Below are 18741 nucleotides of genomic sequence, written 5' to 3'. Positions count from 1 at the left end.
CCCCAACATGAGATTACATTTTTTTGGTATTTTTCATGAAGCTCCGTAAAACAGGGGCAGTAACTCTGTCAAAATGTGTCGAAATGAAACGGGACTGCAATATGCGTATAAGCAACATGTCGACATCTTGTGTGTAGAGTGTCAGGGATATTCTCTAAGAGCTTACACCTCTCTCACAATTAGGCAAATGAAGCTCCGTAAAACAGGGTCACTAACTCTGTCAAAATTAGTTGAAATGAAACGGGACTGCGATATGCGTATCAGCAACATGTCGACATCTTGTGTGTAGAGTGCCAGGGATATTCTCTGGAAACCGTAGGAGGAGTATATTTCACAAGCTTAGTACCCTCCCTCACATTTAGGCAAATGTGGCTCCGTAAAACAGGGGCAGTAACTCTGTCAAAATTAGTCGAAATAAAACGGGACTGCGATATGCGTATCAGCAAAATGTCGACATGTTGTGTGTAGAGTGTCATGGATATTCTCTGGAAACTGTAAGAGGAGTATATTTCACAAGCTTAGTACCCTCTCTCACAAGTAGGCAATTGAAGCTCCGTAAAACAGGGGCAGTTACTCTGTCAAAATTAGTCGAAATAAAACGGGACTGCGATATGCCTAACAGCAACATGTCGACATCTTGTGTGTAGAGTGCCAGGGATATTCTCTGGAAACCGTAGGAGGAGTATATTTCACAAGCTTAGTACCCTCCCTCACATTTAGGCAAATGTGGCTCCGTAAAACAGGGGCACTAACTCTGTCAACATTAGTCGAAATAAAACGGGACTGCGATATGTGTATCAGCAACATGTCGACATCTTGTGTGTAGAGTGTCATGGATATTCTCTGGGAACTGTAAGAGGAGTATATTTCACAAGCTTAGTACCCTCTGGGACGGACAGACGGACGGACGGACGGAATGCGCCACGACATAATCCCCCTTCGGCCATTCTGGCCCGGCGGGGGATAAAAACGCTGACGGTAAATCCGACAAGTAGCCAAAAGAGCTTTTGAGTGAGAAGGCGACTTCAGGTCTGAGTTCCCAAAACTCCCAAACATGTCCCCCAGTGTCATATGTAAGTATTTTTTTTTTCAAATATATATGACATGTAATACCTGTTAGTGGTAGCAAGTGATTGAAATACAAGTAACACATACCACGTGGTTTCGTGGCTGGACTTGAACAGGGGTCGTCAGCAGCGAATGGAGTTTTCCAGAATGGTTTTGTGGTGGTGGTGTAGCCTTAGGGCGACTTGGTCTGGGAATAAGGTCTATTTGCGTCCAACATGTACACATCAAGTGATGTTTTACAGTGATACATACGAGTAGATTTACTGCACAAAAGTAAAGAAAACACATGAACGTGAACATCGTACGAGAATGTTAAAGAAGGCTGTTTATACATATATATTAGAGTGACAAAATGACGAAACGGGGCCTTTTCGACCCGATCTGGTTTTATCTACTTGGCAAGTGCGGTTTGGATACCTTTCTGGAAACAACGAATTCCTGCCATTTTCCAACACTATTCTGGATTCAAGGCCGGAGACGGGCCTGTTTTAAATCAATCAACAGTGATTCCCGGGCCAGTTACTTATTACTGCTGCCACTAATTTGACCGATTGTATTGCCTTTTCTATTGTACAACCTAAAGCTTATAATCTATTGATAATTCTGTGTGATCATTTATTGATTTCACCTCTGTGCGAACTGACTTCTGGTTAACCTTTGCGAATTTGGAAATCATCTCGTAACAAAAGTCACTTTTGCCTTGGGTGAAAATGCCCAGACAAAGTATATAAACAATGTCAGTTTAAATTTTTCAGATGGAGTTGCTTTCATGTTTTCTTAAATGACACGTCAGATTAATGTCTTATCGCCGACCTTTGATATTTGACATTTGATAATATAACAAGAGGTCCACGGGGCCTGAATCTCTCACCTGGATATTTACGCAATCATGACAAAATATACATTTGCATTGTACATGTATATAAAACTGCAAATATTTCGTAATTTTGACTCTGTCATCATTTAAAAGGGATGGAGTGAGTGAGTGAGTGAGTGAGTGAGTGAGTTGGGTTTAACGCCGCTTTTAACAGTATTCCAGTTATATCGCGGCGTGTCAGCTTAATGTGTGAGGAAAGCCCTAAGTGATGCAGGTCTCAGACGTTTACAACTGTGGTGAAACCCTCGAGCACGGGTATGGTGCTGACAAACCTAGAAACAATTGGGGTGGACTGGGATTCGAACCTACAATCATATCATATCAATCTGCACAGCGAATCGCGGCGCCTTAGACGACTGGGCCACCCGTGTCCCCTTAAAAGGGGTGGATGGCAAATCTGACAGCATGAACGTGTACTTATCTAGATACAAATGTAGCATAAAGATCTGAACCGTTTTTATGTTATGATCCATGATCTAAGTTTCCAGAGGCAAGGCTGAACCCAAGGGCGGACCCCTGGTATCATATGTGTATTTGTTGTGTTATACTAAGCAATTACATGTATACATGTATATGGTAATAGGGTGGATATCTCAACTGTTTCCAAGTTTTCACCCAAGAACTGAATCCCTAGGGGTGTGGCAAGACCCCAGGCTCAATTCTAATATCATGATTGTGTTTGTCTCTTTATGCCCAACAATTGTATATATGGTTATGGGGTGGGGATCTGAACTGTTTCAAAGTTATGACCCAGGGGTTAAGTCTCCAGGGGCGGAGTAAGACCCACAGGCCACCCTGGTAGCATATGTGCATTCCTCTCATTATACTTAGGAATTGTACATACGGAGGGGATCTTAACTTTGTCCAAGTTATAAACTCATTCTGGCCCCGCCCCTCAGCCCTCTCTTAGTTCCAGAGAAGTCGTTGAAAGCAATATATCCAAATTGCCCCTATTTGGTCTTGCCCCTCAGCCCCTTTGGTGTGTGTGTGCACGTGTGTGTGTGTGTGTGTGTGTGTGAACCCCACCATTTGAACAGTTGTGTGTGTGGGGGGGGGGGGGGGGGGGGGGGGGGGGGGGGGGGGGGTCAGCGCTACCATTTGTACAATTTTGAATGCCCACCGTTCAGCAGTAGTAGTCGTTTGAAAAATAATGTTGACAGACGGACCTGGTGAGCTTGTAATAGTAGATGCTGGCAGAACTTGGTCGATGAAAGATTACAGTTCATTACCATGGCAGGCTTTTGGCGTGGGGTTAAAGGGCTGCTATGTAACTCAGCAAAAGGAGGTGTGCAGTGGGGTTGAAAGAGCTGCTATTTAACGCAGCACAATGAGATGTGCAGTGGGGTTAAAAGAGCTGCTATTTAACGCAGCGCAATGAGATGTGCAGTGGGGTTAAAAGAGCTGCTTTATTACGCAGCACAATGAGATGTGCAGTGGGGTTAAAAGAACTGATATATGACGCAGCACGATGAGATGTATGTGAATTAAGTGAGTTAAAAATTTAACGTCGCATCGGCTTATTTCAGCCATATAGCAATGAGACCAAGTTAATTTATTTGATATTGACTGAAATTTACTGACAAAAACATCATGGTAACACAGGTATTTTTTTTTTACCTCAGACAATACCTAAAAAAGTATGGAGCTGCAGGTAAACGAGTTACGTTTGATGTGTTATGTGAAAATGTTCCTTAAAGTCTCTACTTGACATGACACGTGAAACAGACAAGTAGCGGGGATAACCGCCATGTGCCAGGATGACGCATTTAACCCTACGTCTCATGCCTACAGTCAGACGTTGGATCTGTTGATGGGTCAACAATGTACAACCACTCCTGATGCAATGCTGCTTCCATTTGGCGTAAATCATGTACAGGAGGATCTCGTGCCTGTATACGCCGCCACAGAATATCCCAAACATGTCCAAGGGGGTTCAAATCTGGGCTCATTGCTGGCCAGGGGTAGTGGTGTTATTGCATTGGCCCTCATGTAATCCACGACTGCATGCGAACGATGAGGCCTGGCATTGTCATCCATGAGGTCAAAACTGGCCTCAAAACGTCCCGGCTGACTGAGCCCCTGTTAAGTTGCCCCTTATGGTGACCACATCCAACCTGCAATCATGAGAGATACACCCCAAACCATTACCGAGCCCCCGCCGTATGCATCAGTCGGTTTAATGTTCCTGGTGCAGACCATGTTCCGGTGCCTACAAACTCTTGTTCTTCCATCAGTGACGTGGAGCAGAAAGCGACTTTCGTCTGACCAATGGATCCGTCTCCAAGTTCAGATTCCAGTTCTGTCGTGCAATACACCATGCTAAACGAGCAGCTTTGTAGTGATCTCTCAACAAGGGACGCTTTAAGATTCGTCTAGCCCTCAGTCCTGCTGCTTTCAGCCGGTTCCTGACGGTTCTGGTGCTGAAACGACGATTGGGCAACCACAGCTGTTTCAGACGAGTACTTGTTAAAAAGGGTTCTCGGCGTATGAAATGATGAAGGTCTTCGCGATGTGTAGTCACAGGAGATCTTCCGGATCGGGGGCGGTCCTGTACATCACCGGTCTGAGCATGTCTCTCGACTAAACGACTAACGTCAGTATGATGATACCCCAAATTTCGACCATGGACATTACAAGACATTCCTGCGTTATGCAAGCCGATTATTTGCCATCTTGTGGCGTTTGATAATCGCCTTCGTGCCATGGTCACACAATGTCATGGAATAACTGTTTAAAACCGAGCTTAGGAAAGCAATTTTAACATTTTGATATACTGCTTTTAGAGATACTCGAGGATAGCATTCTGCACGGGAATACCCGTACATGAGCTTTAGTTACGCATGACTGATGACATCATCTCGAGAAAACATAATTCTTCCCATACTTATATCTTTCATGACTGTTACAAATAATGGGACCAAACAATAATGAAATATATAAGGGTGTGCTTAACTTTTTTCTTTGTGTATGTTTGGCCATAACAATATCATGTATACAGTTTTAAAACACGGGCTGGCCAGTAAACACCAGTAAACAAAGCTAGACCACCTTGCTGGGGATCATGGGGACTTGCAGTATCTCGGCTTTCTACATGATACCCCAGCAGGATTTACGTCATCACTTCAGCTACTGGAGGTTGTGCACAATACTAACCAATATTAAAAAATACACAGCAATGAGTTGGCTTAAAAACACTGGTTGATGATATGATATCATCAATTATGATAGGATTACGTGTCACACAGGGGTACAATAATTTTACAGTACTTTAACCTCCAGGACAGAGCCTTCAATAATGTCAGTTGACAAAGCATTACACCAAATTTATAAACAAGCATTTAATTGTTCAGATACATATTAAAAAATATTATGCAGTCCAATTTCTTTCAAGTAATTTATATATGATGCCCGCTGACACGGGAAAAGAGATCTTTCAGATTTACGCTTTCATAATGTGAATCCCTCGCGATTGCAACGTCCACGCAGTCAAGCAATATATGCTTGACGGTAAACCTTTCATCATAAGGGATACACTTAGGAGGTTCGTCCTCATCTGTCTTAAGCAGTATTGCATGTACATGAGTCGATGCAGTCACAGAGACACTTGCAAGATATGGCACAGTTATCACAGCACTTATGCAAAGGTTGAATTTGTTGAGGGTTCTTCAGTAGCTCAACTCGTCGACATACGTTGGTTCTGACATACTGTTTCATTTCATCCGAAATATTCCGCCTGCCACTGAGACACTGTCTAAATTTCATGAGAAGAGCATGTGCCTGCTTTTCTGGATCCCTGCCTGCTCGTCCTGTCTCTTGAATATAACCCTCAACATTACTGGCTGGACCATAGTGGATGACGGTTTCCACACTTTGTAAGTCAAGTCCCATGCTGAATGATGTTGAGCAAAGGACTATCTATCCTCTAGAAACCATTTGGATCCATGAAGGACTGGGACACATATTTCTTCACTTCCCTGTTTGTCTTGCTAAGGAACATGTCAAATAGACGATTCTTTTGACTGCTAACTCCGTCTTTACTATTGTTTATGAACGCATCATATTTTAGCTCTGATTCGAGAATGTCAAAGGGATCACCTATTTGCTTGATTTTGCGGAAAAATATCAGCATCATTGGTGTTTGTCGATTCCTTTCCCGTAACAGGGTAACTAACCATGAAAAATCCATGTTTTCTTTGTTGGGACTGAGGAGCATTTGTTCACAGCCGGACATTTAATTAATTATCTCATCTCGGGTTGACTTGGTCGCAGTTGCTGTTAGTGCAATCACTGGTATGCCAGGAGCTAGTGCCCTGAGTTCGCCAAGTGTTCCATACGCTCGTCGAAAGGTCTTTTTTCACCTTTGTTACACTTGCCGCTGAAAAAATACACAATTAAAGTGAAACTTTAGTCAAGACGAGCATTATGAATGTCTTAAGCTGTTAAGGTTTGATTGTCATTTCTTATTCATACATATTCTGTATACGTTATGAATGAATGATGCTGACCTTCAATTCAATAATCAGCAGCTTGAAAATTGGCCGATTTCTTTATGAAATTCAACTCCTTATAAGAATAAGATCAACATATCTTTTGCAAAAACAATTGTTGTTAGATGATTATTTTTTTGTAACTGATTTATTCAAGATCAACTTTAGTGTTTTAGTGTTTTAACTTAGCTAATGTTAGCAGTGGGTGTATGCATTCCTTTTTCATAAGGGTATTATTAACATTACAAAATTCCTCTACCTGGGACTGCGGCCAAACTTACAAAATTAATCCTTGTTTCAGAGAAACAATGTGTCAAGTTCATGATGAATGTAGAAGTGATTGTATGTATTCATAATGTGACAAATGTACATTTTGAAACGTTAATATTTGTGCTTTAACTTTGATTTGATAAATATCAAATTAGATATTTCGTGATCGTGACTAACACTAACTAACACACACACACTACACACACGAACACACACACACGCACACGCGCACACACGCACAAACACACTGTTTACACTTTATAGCTATTTGTGATCCGTCATTTAAACATTCGCTCGCCATGCCTAAGGCACGGGTTCGATGCCCGACATGGCTTCTATGTGTTAAGCCCATTTCTGGTGTCGTGATATTGCTGGGATATTGCAAAAAAGATGCGTAAAACCATGCCCTCACATTCAACATGCCATGCCTTGACAGACAAAACGAAATACAAAATATAACATTTATACAATTTTGCAATGCAGTGTGCTTCATCAATGAAAATTGCCTTCAAAATCTTCTCTTTAGTCAGGTCTTCAATGACATCACGCTGTGTTCCAAGAACTGTCTCTGGACTTGTAAATATTATGTCAATGTCACGAGATTGAATATCCTGAATCGATATTTGGTCCATTTCATGTACAAGATCATCATCATCATCATCATCATCATCATCAGGAGTAGGGTCATGTTGACCCTTCAAATAAACAGATATTAATCCAATAGATGAACATTTCTCTGTTTGTTTTGTCATTAGTGCCACCAAGGGTGAAATAACAATCACAGTAGCATTGTTGGAGTTATTAAGTAAACTTTCTTAAACACGAATGGTACTATTTCAAAAGTAAGTGCTTTTCCTGTTCCTGTTGGAGAACAAAAAAGGACATCCTTTACCTCTAAGGTAACTTACAATCACTTGTCTTTGATGATTCCTGAAGTGATCAATATGTAACTGTATATATATAGCATTACCTTCCATGCCAACAGTTATACATGTAGTCAAATAGAGGGTATGCAGCAAACCCTTACAGGAAGCAGCCCATCATCAGCACAACATCAGTCCTTAGTTCAGTTCAGCAGTGTGTCAGATTCATGATAACCACATGTGTGGAGATCAGCCATCCCAGGTCACCCTGGTATTCCCCTCAGTATCCCCCCCCCCCCCCCCCCCCCCCCCCCCACACACACACACCATTTACGCCTCTCCCCACTGCCCCAGCTGTATTTTGTTACTAGACTTGCTTTTGTATGCGTTTCTAGATTTATTTATTTTCATAAAATAAATACATTCCACGGTCATGGTGCAGGACTACAAAACTGCCCGATAGTTAAAATATCATTAGGACTTATAGAAATGTGCCCTTTTTGGGTTTCGCTATATGTTATCATTATAAGGTCTAGTGGACTAAAACTGTTTAGTTTTTATCTCTGTGTAACAAGATCCCAGTATGCTCGGCATCCTAACAGCAGAAAAGAACTGGTCCTCATGCAGTGACCGAGGGTACAGAGCAAATCTGAAAACCACCTCTGGTTCGTCAGTGTCATGGAGAACTCTCCGTTTTCACATAGTACCAGGTGTTAACTGCTTTAAATCGGGCTTCCTTGAGATAACTGAAATACTGCTGAAAATCAGTGAAAATGAGCAATTACCTAACTCTACTCACTCATCATGATCATCATTAAAAACCTTGTTCCTTTCATTATTTTTTATATTCTGTTTTACTGTAGAAATGTTTTGCAAAAAAAGGAATAACATTTATTTAGTTCGACTGAAACAACAGGTATGATTAATTTTGATTATGCTTTTCTGTTCTCACCCACTCTTATCAGTCTAACAGCGATGCAAGCACTCTCACCACAGACACCTGAACACAACAAAATTACAATGAACAGTGAAAGGAATTTATCCAGATAAGATGTGAGGACGCTCTCACCTTTTCGCAAACACCTGGTCACATCATTTGAAAGTGATTCATAAACGCATCAGCGTTAGAAAGTGGCCCTTGTCCCGAAGTCCTTGCCAAACTGCTCAACAGTTAAGGTACTATTGGGACCAGTAGAATTTTGCCATTTTTAAGGGTTTTGCTATATGTTATCATTATAACAACTAGCAGACTAAAACTGTTAGTTTCTACCACTGCGCATGCTCATGATATACTCGGAATCGTAAATCGATTTCTTATGAATATGGAAAGGGTTTTGTCGCTTTTTGGCCAATAACATGAACCAGACTTGTTAACATTATTCGTCACGCTTACTAGACTGAATTTCTAGATCTATCATTTTTGCTTTCGATATAGCATTTGATATATTATCATTCAATGTTTGAGTTGACACAGTCACACATAAATGATCAAATATATCTGTCTGAGTGAATGCATCAATGTCCGAAGGACGAAAATCAGCCTGTTCAGATTTGTTTACAAGATGACTTGTGGCATGATCTTCAATTTGTCCAAAACAGTCATGCATGACAACTGAAGTTTCCACACTTGATCCTGAAGCCTTAACATTAATCTGCTGATTGTCAGACACAGATTGCTCACTCCCATTGTCACTTTCCCTGGATTGCTCAGCTACTGGTGCTTGGGCCTCCCTTTGTATGGTACTCTCATCTGAGTTGGAATCAAACTGAAAAATTATAAGATAAAAAATAAAATAATAGCTATGATTACAACATTTGCAATTAGATCCTTGATGTCCATTCACAGGGTTAACATAAGTAATTGATCTAATTTCAGATTATTCATGTTCATTGCAATCATGTATTTTCTCTATACAAGTCAACATATTCCGAATAATACATTTTCTACATTTTGAAGTTTCTAAAACTATGTGAATAATTCCAATATTATTCTCTAATTGTGGTTGATTTTTTAACAAAAGCGTAATGATTAGCATTTTGATAACTATTTGGTCTTTAGGGGGATCCATGCATCACTAAATAACATGAACTTTAAGCCTCAGTAATATATTGTTTATGCAGACCTTACCTGATACATGTTAAACGGTTCCCCCCAAAAATGGATAGTATTAAACACCGTCTGAAATGACCATCCTTGAAGTGTTCCGAACATTGGCGCTGGGTGGTGTTGTGTCTGTTATCCTTTTAGACCAACTTGAGCCGTCGAATCCACGCTTTCTTTAGTGATTCATTCATTAGTGATTAGTGTCACCACCCGTCCATCTACCCCCTTCCCTCTATAATTTGAGCAGACAGTGCAATAATGCCGCTGTTTCGTTCTCGTTTCGTTCATTTGCCAAAACCTCTCCGGAAGTGAACGCCAAGCACGTGATAGGGCCGTTTTATCTCTGTTTTCGAAAGAGTTCGCAAGGGGGGATAATAAATCAGGGGGAGATAAGAACCTATTGGAAAGGACTATAGTCAGATCGGGTGGTGGTATTTTCGTCAGGTGAATTGCCAGACTCAATATATCTATGATTTGGACCAAGGTGTTGGGAAGCCATGTCGACAGAAAACAGATTCAGCACCCCTTTTCCTCACCCACCATGGAGTGTCTACAAGGACAGTCTTACACTGCAACGGATTTCCAAGCTGCTAAGACCGAGGATAAAGGAGTGGTATACTTCAGCAAATTCGTCGCGAAAAGCTTTAACAATCTACCAAATTAAGTATAAGGCTGGTTTAGCCCATGACAATTAATTGGAGACAAAATTCAGAGGTCAGCATCACCAGGTTGGCCCATGAGAACCTGGGCATAGGGTTCTAAGCAAGTTTTTTTTATAGATTGATACAGATATTATTGACAGTTTGAGTAAATGTATTTTTAAATACCAAACGTTTGTGCGAAATAGTGTATGCACAGGACATGACATGACCAGCCAATTTATAGAATCGGGCCCATTCTACCGCCCGTCTAGGCAAAGTTAGGGTCGAAGTGGTGTGTTGGACTAAGGAGCACGATTGCCGACACAGGGTCGGGACAGGGTCGCAGCCCACGGCAAAGAGGCTGCCCAATTCGGTCGCCTTTTACGACCAGCAATGGGGTGCTGAGGACTCATTCTTGTTTATCTTCCCCGGGTCCCCACGGGGAACACAATGAGATGTTCAGTTGGGTTAAAAGAGCTGCTATATAACGCAGCACAATGAAATGTGCAGCACACTGGGATGCGCATTGGGGTCAATAGAGCTCCTTAATAACGCAGCACGATGGGATGTACAGTGGAGTGAAAATAACACCTAATTAACGCAGCACAATGAAATATGGAGTTGAGTTAGATAAACACAGCACAATGAGATGTGCAGTTGGGTTAAAAGAATAATCGGACAACATAATTATTATCCCGGCTACTTTTCATTTTATGTCATTGATGTCCATATATGATCTTTGAAAGAGTTGGTAGGGGTGGGTGTTGTTGAACTCACCCCTCACCCCCTACCCCGCATTTGATCTCACACTTGACGTTAAACCCAGGTATACCTACATGAGGTTCCTGTCTAAAACAATTCATGGTATGAAAGGCGATAAGCCAAAATACAGTTTATCATCGGAGAAGTTTATTATTTGGAAAGTCAATGATCACAGGTATGATCCCAACTGAGCAAGGTTAATAATCAGGTCGAATCAGCCATCTGAACCCACGAACACAAGTTGACACAATCTAGTTCTGAAACACACTAATAGCAACAGACGTTATGATACAACTGGGACACGCTGCCCGGAGGCTGTCTAGACAATAAATCTCCAGACTAATGAAACAAAAGTCAACTCACTTTTAATGTAGCAGGAGATACCACTGGTAAATGGTTTCGTTTGTAAATTGGAGTTGCTTACATTCCCTGCGTACCCTGGGATAGGTGGTGGCATGTCTGTGCATCGCGCCCACAGGTCACAAGTTTGTCTTTGATGGCTCCAGTCCCGGCCCCCGGGAAAGAAAAGTGGTAAATAAGACCTGAATGTCCCTGTTGGTCAGTATCTCTTTCCGATGTTAACCAGACAGCGAATGGGTGCCCGGTATCAGTCAAACACCGATGTTCCGAACTTTGATGTGTCAGACTAACGGATGTCACGAAGTAAAAACTTGGTCCTTGTATATTCCTTCTTTATTCATCTTTATTTAACCTCTGATCTGTCGAATCTAATGTTTCGAAGTTAGGGCTTTCTCGAAGTTCAATTTTCCAGTCCCAAACATGTACTTACAGCACAATGTTACTCTTATAAATCGAACATAATTTCATTTTCTCGTTGTTTGTTTGTCACGTATTGTTTCGCGTTATTCATTCTTCTTAATTTTTCGACTGAGTTTAACCTCGGATAACGCTCATTATTTAGGCAGGTCCCTTCAACTTTAACACAACGGTGTTTGACTGCGATAAAGTGATGTGAATGCGACTTTCTTGAAAACCTTCCAGCGCTAGAAACGCGTGTTTGGTTGAATACTCCCCAGGGAGATGACTATGCAGTTGGAGTCCCCACTGTTGATCGGGTAATAATGTCGTGCTCGTTGGGCATACTCTCCCTGGAGTCTATCGCTATACAAGTCGCCTATTAATCAAACGTTTTTATCTAATGTTTCTGGTCTTATCAAGCTAATAAGAAATTGTGCAGAATGTATAGAATATGTTGTGATAAATCCTTTATAATAATTTGATAGAAGCCAGTAACAAAATGATTATCTATAAATGGATGTTGATAAGCATGTTTGTCATTCGTAAAAATAAATGCATAAAAGCGACAAAAACACTTCCATGTGTTTATGAATCACTATCAAAGAGTGATGCCAGAAGTGTGCGATAATGAATGAGAGGAATGTTTATATTCCTGCCGCAACGGCAAGTCAACTATTCACCTGAAAAAGCAAACAAACCCCAAACAGTTTAAACCTACATTAGTATACCTGATCACCTACAGTCTGGAATAGAAATAGTTGGCTGTAAATTTATCCTGAGCTTTAGGGAGTTGAAATATCCCGTAACATTCCTAGAATTTATTATCTACAATAATGCTAGTGGTCGACACATATCACAGACGCGTCATTCCTAAACCCGCTTATACCGATGCAATTTGAAGACTGAATAAGTGTACCACACAAGAATATTCTAATTTATTTGACTAGGCGATATTACAACATAAATAACCAGAAGTACTACTACTTCTATCTATGTCCGTAAGCGTCCTTAAGAGCTTCACCAAAGTGGTTAACTTGACGATGGGCTTAACGTCAAGCAGCGTTAAAGACTACCATGTACACGTGTTAACCATCTTGAATATAAGCTTCTGTACAATTTCAACACGAACCAGCTAAACTGAAAAATGTAAATGATCAATATAATCTAAAAAGACAGTGATTTAATAAACGAAAGAAATAATGCCCTATCTCTTGTCAGGCATCTGCAAAAAGATATTAAAAACTGGCCCCGTGGTGCATTATCGGTCGGTAACTCAGCAGTAGGTACTTATGGAACATCTTCACTAAGGAAAGATCTATAGGCAATCACAGTCTCCCATCGATCTCATTCCACCTAAAGGTCGCCGAGGATGTTGATCATTGTTTCGTGTCATAATCATCCGTCTCGCTTCCTGGAGGGTAGAAGGTGTCATGCTGCCATGTTGAACAACGTCCACTGACACCATGATCTCATGTCTGTCCCGAGTGATCCATATGAACACGAGCCATAATCACATTAGGTATTTTAATGAGCAGAACAAGCTGCTATGCCCTCAAGGCTTGTTTAATTCAATATGTGTGGTAAAAATCGATTATGTCGTGTGCCGCTGTGTGTACCTGTTCATAATGTTCCCAGGTTAAATGTCGAACCGTCAATTGCTTTGACATGATTCATGATTTTTACAGAAATGCTCTTTTCTTTGAGCGTTATGTTGGCACATGAGACGGAAGCCCCGTTTCAGAATTATATACTTTTTACGTGTTTTTTTATGTTTCTCTGTTTAACACATCCCGTTTCACCTTTTCAAACCCATTCGCTTTTTGAAAGCTCCATATTCAAACCATCGCAAGCCCTTCGTGACCAACTCGTGTTATTCCGGGACAAGCCGAATAGGTTACGGATGGGGGCGTGTGGTGACGAATGCATTGCAAGCATCTTGAGTTTTCCGGACTCAAAACATATTTTTTGTTTCCTTTTAACCCATGAAAACAACAGGTTGAAATTTGTTAATACTGTTGACAACCACAGAGATGGGTGTTTCCGGACAACTGGGTTTCCAGAATTAAAACGGGAGCTGTTGATATAATCTGTATGAAATCCATAGCCATGAGTTCCCATACGTCATGACCAATGAGACGAAAGAATGTTAAACATTTTATGTTACAGTTCCGGTTTTTGTTTCGTAATTATAAATTGGCAATGAATGCCTAAATTGTCATTTCTTTTTACATTGTTATAACAGGTAATGCTAAATGGAAGGCTTTTGGCAGGGATTTCGTATGTATGCGGAAAGGGTTGTCGCTTTTATTTATGAACAATAAGCGACTGTACTTGCTTTGAGTTAAAAAGTAACCTGTTTGAAAATAGTCCTTAAAATGGTCATCAAACAAAGTTAAGTCAAGGTAGTTATTTGTGCATGCAAGTTGTATCAACACAGATGTTTATAAAGTGAAAATCTTCATAACCATGAACATAGAATTTAAGCATATTTTCAAAGACGAAATTGAGTAGCTGTGAGGTACTACATGTGCTTATTGACTGATAAAAATGCCCGTATTTGTCGCAGAAAGTTACTATAAGCATTCCGAAGATTGTTAGATGGCTAATTATAAATAGATAGCAAAGCCAAAATTTGTTACAGAAATTTATTATAAGCATTCCGAAGATTTTTGAATGGCTAATTAGAAATGCTTAGCACGGCTTCGTGATCTAATATAGGGTTAATGGACTAGATGTAGATATGCGTCATCAGGTACGATATGACAGAATACCATTGCAGCTACGACGAATACATATTTGGCATTGTCATATCAATTATGTGATATCTGTGCTAGGATTGTGTCTGTCCACTGCTAGTATATAAGCCTCTATAAAATGTGCCTTTGGCAATCCAAATACGTTGCAACTGGTTAATTAGGTGTTGGTATATAAGGTATTCTCTATTACTTAACAATGAGCCTTGAAGGAAATGTTCCTGATACGCACACTGTTGACAGGGTCATTATTGATTATCGACGGAGCCACTATCACGCACCAGTTCCAGCAACAGAACCATTCAATTCCAATTTCACTTCCATGGCTACGGCCATTTTGAATATTAGACAATGGAACATGCGACGTCCAGCTCGAATAACGTGACATTATTTACCGCCACATCCATATTTACACCCAGTTCTTAATGGAACCGAACATCCATTTAGCCAATCCTTTGTTGTGGGTCGTATCCAATGACTTTCTTGAAACCAAGACTATTATTTATGAAAGATCTGAGACACCACACAGGCAATGTCCTGGGGGAAATCACACTCACACCCGTCACATGGAAGAACCAAACATCATTCAAAGATAATGGAAGCCACACATTCACTGAATCAGAAACTCACGAATCATTTCAAATTTTGAATGAGTGTTAGTGAAGCGTATTGAATGAAAACGTCATGAGCAATACTTCGTAATTATGTATTAGATTCTTCAAAGTACAATATAGGGAGTAGGTAACACAATAAATCGATATTTTCATAAGAATAGGGAAGTCATATTTCACTGCACTGAAAATATCGGCAATGCGTCCACTACACAAACGTCTTTCGACTCTGATAACTAATGAAAATAGCCTAAAAAAACAATATAACTAATCGACTTCACAGCAAGCATAATAAATTTTATGTTATTAATTGCATACACATCCTGTCCAAGAGGTACGAGATAGCCTAGTGGGTGAACCATTCGCTCAGTGAACCGAAGCCAGGGAACATTTCCCTACATGGGAACAAAGGCGATTCGTGGTGTCCACCAGTGTGGTACTGACACTGTCTTCAATGACGTTTGCAAGGTTGCATCCTTGTGGAAGGCTTTCAGTGGCGAGTAAAACACCTAAATTGTACATCTACGTTTAAATATCATTCATAAGTCTTCAGGACCGCTTACAATATTGAGATGGAGGAGGGGTACCGGTAGTCTAGGGGTGAAAGCGTTGGCTCGACACGCTGAAGACCAGGGTTCGATTCTCGACATGGCTAAAAGCAGCAGAAAACTCAAGAAATACTAAACCGACGTGTATTTCATAGTTGTATTCAAAATGTAAAGGAAACACAAGTCATATATATAATTATACATATATTATACATGTATGTATCAACAATGTGACACAGTCATGAAGTGGGGAGTGTGCATTCTGTGATTAAGGACACTTTATAGTAATGCCAATGTACTTTTGATATCATCCTCATCTATACTACCAAAACACATTACGTTTCTAATAAAATGAAGCAATTTCGTTTTCACATTTATTTGGATCTCCCGCTGAATAAAACTAACATCCAAACATTGCAAGACGTGCTTTTTTCTCCATGAAATGACAACCTGCTATTCACCAGTACATCACAACAACAAAACACAGGCATGTGTAAGACGTACAAGTCTGTTAACATCTGCAACATAATATGATAAATACCAAGAGTAACACACATGGTATGAACAAAGGGTTGTTCAAATTCATATATCTTCCAGATGACTTACGTGAAACACTTTGACGCATCAAATTATGTTAAAATGGTATCTTAAAAGCCGTCGGCAAGAGCTTCACTCTTTCATGTTCTCTTACAAAGTAGGTAAGCTTGAGTGGTTGAGAGATGTTGATGCTTGTATGTATGTTCTATGTACTCTGAGCATAGGCGTCTAATTAACTGTAAGATCATGTCATGTTGGTCTCAAGATATAGACAGCGTTATGAACATCGACCGGTGTGACTGCACTGGATACAGCAGAGGGCTCTCTGACCTATGTTAAATTGCAAGCATATGTGCTGTTCGTACTTTTTTTGCACTGCCAATCATAATAAAACACATCATTCTTTTGTATAACATCATTGTTTGGTTCTTTCTCTGTCCATCAACCCATCTTATCGATTCGTTAACACGTACGTTGCAGTGTCTTAGACGTTTTTGCCCAACACATTGAAGCAGACAGCATGTGCACGTGTGCTGATTGAGGCATAACATAAAATTGCAAAGCTGCCTTCTCGTACCACTTGTTCCTTGACATTTAGTAAATTCCCCATGAGGAGTATGGCTTTCAAGCTCTGGCTGTTATTCGAATGTTAGGAAAGAGTTGGACGAACTGGTAATTTGACAGTTTTCGCCATGATTGGGATCGATACTATTTAAAAAAATATATAATGTAATCATTTGTGTACTCGTGTTTGCGTGTTTGATTATTTGTAATGTGTTTAATTTTGTTTGTTTGTTTTTGTTGTTTAACGCCGCACTCACCAATATTCAAGCTATATGACGGCGGTTTGTAAATGATCGAGTCTGGACCACACAATACAGTGATTGATATCATGAGCATCGATTCACGCAATTGGGATACGATGACATGCATCAACATCATGAGCATATGACTACGCAATCTGGATACGATGACATGCAGCAACAAAGTCAGTGAAGCTGACCACCCGTTGCGACAAGCAAGTGTTGCTGAAGACCAATTCTAACCCTTATCTTCACGGGTCGATTTGTTTAATACATCATCGTAAAGATCATATCGCCAAGTCACATGTTTTGGAATTAAATTTGGAGACCATTCCCCACCCTTCAATTCATCTCACACAAGTGGTACAAGCATTTCTTTCGCATGTATGTACTTAAGACTGGGTTTTTGAAACAATGTTCTGTTGTAAATGAATTTTGAACGTTTTTCACAAACATACATGAGTTATATTTACCTTTGGAAAATAGGTTTACATTCGAAATTATTAACCAGAACCGTTCAAAATAGTGTTATTCAAATTATTCAGTATCAGCCTGAACAAAATATACGTAATTATACTTTGCCATGCAGTGTACTGTAGATATAGATAATAGGAACAACGTGACATGCATATATAGCGATCCCGAATGCAAGAATGCCAGCCGCTCAGTTCGATTTCAAATTGCTGATGATGTATACATACTAGCTATTTGTTGTCACACCCAATCATGAAAAATACATACGGCACATTGGAAAATAGAGCTAACGTGAATTTCTCCAGACGGAGCGACTGCGCCGAGTGGCTGCGTCCATTGTGCACCACGTCGCATGTCACTGTCTGGCCCTAGGGCGGGCGACAGATGGTTCTGACAAGGCATGTTAATGTTGATAGCGGCATCAGAGCGAGTGCGAAAAGTCTCGCGTTCATACTATACATGAATTCGGAAAGAGGTGGGTTTTATAAATTTAAAGTGACAGATTTACACATATCAATATCTGGTTCAACGATTAAAGCATTTTTATAAAAATTTTCATAGCAACTTTGCCTTTTACGCCTAATGGAATATTTTCCGGCGGATAATCGAGACTGGCTACTCTCTGGCTTTGACGTTTTGTATTAAGTGAGTGAGTATGGTTTAACGCCTACTAGGCTACCCGACCGCCCCGTATTGAATTCCGAAAAATAGAGCAGCTGCACGATAATTCGCAAAGAACAATGACGAACGAAGAGTGGTTTATTTCACGATAATCATTGTTTTATCATGACGTCATTTCAGAAGATTCGAACATAAGCTCGCAACTTGATGACGTAATATATTACCAAGCTTTACTTTACGTAGGTCGGATTCTATTCAGGGAGTAATCATTATGAAAGGACGGGTAAATATTTATTAAATCTTGCACATTTTATAAACATCATTAAAGAGGCTGAACATAATGTTGATATTTCATGTAAGTTTATTTCTTAACTCAGCTGGCACAAAGAAAGTCAATTACAAATATGTTGTTTGTTTCTCCACGTCTATAGATTTGGGACAGGGGTATGTTAATTATGAAACAGATATACATTCGCGTTCAACTCGTTTATTCATTATTATCCCAGCAATCAGGTCCTGATTTTGTAGTTTTATATAGCGCCTTTCCATTTGAACTGTAACAA

General features: G+C 40.2%; 1 protein-coding gene across 1 annotated transcript; it reads right to left on the bottom strand.

The window, feature by feature from the left end:
- Window positions 1–4724: 4724 nt before the first annotated feature.
- LOC124136953 lies at window positions 4725–9702 on the bottom strand. Its single transcript, XM_048381277.1, has 7 exons — window positions 9694–9702; window positions 8557–8565; window positions 7209–7397; window positions 6205–6299; window positions 5916–5931; window positions 5636–5860; window positions 4725–4748 (listed from the first exon to the last, which is right to left on the bottom strand). The coding sequence occupies exons 1-7, from the start codon at window positions 9700–9702 to the stop codon at window positions 4725–4727; spliced, it is 567 nt and encodes a 188-aa protein (XP_048237234.1).
- Window positions 9703–18741: the final 9039 nt, after the last annotated feature.

Source organism: Haliotis rufescens, unplaced genomic scaffold (assembly GCF_023055435.1).
Source record: "Haliotis rufescens isolate VD_foot unplaced genomic scaffold, xgHalRufe1.0.p SCAF_1, whole genome shotgun sequence".
NCBI classification, from domain to species: domain Eukaryota; kingdom Metazoa; phylum Mollusca; class Gastropoda; order Lepetellida; family Haliotidae; genus Haliotis; species Haliotis rufescens.
The sequence above is the reverse complement of the archived record's forward strand: the minus strand, read 5'-3'. Positions and strand labels throughout refer to the sequence as shown.

Excerpts from the sequence above, each read along its gene's own strand:
- LOC124136953 (XM_048381277.1), bottom strand. Across the intron at positions 6,300-7,208 it reads CTAAAGAGAAGATTTTGAAG|AAAAAGACCTTTCGACGAGC; the intron begins GCAATTTTCATT and ends TAACAAAGGTGA. Across the intron at positions 4,749-5,635 it reads AACAGTATGTCAGAACCAAC|AATGCTATCCTCGAGTATCT; the intron begins GTATGTCGACGA and ends ATTCCCGTGCAG.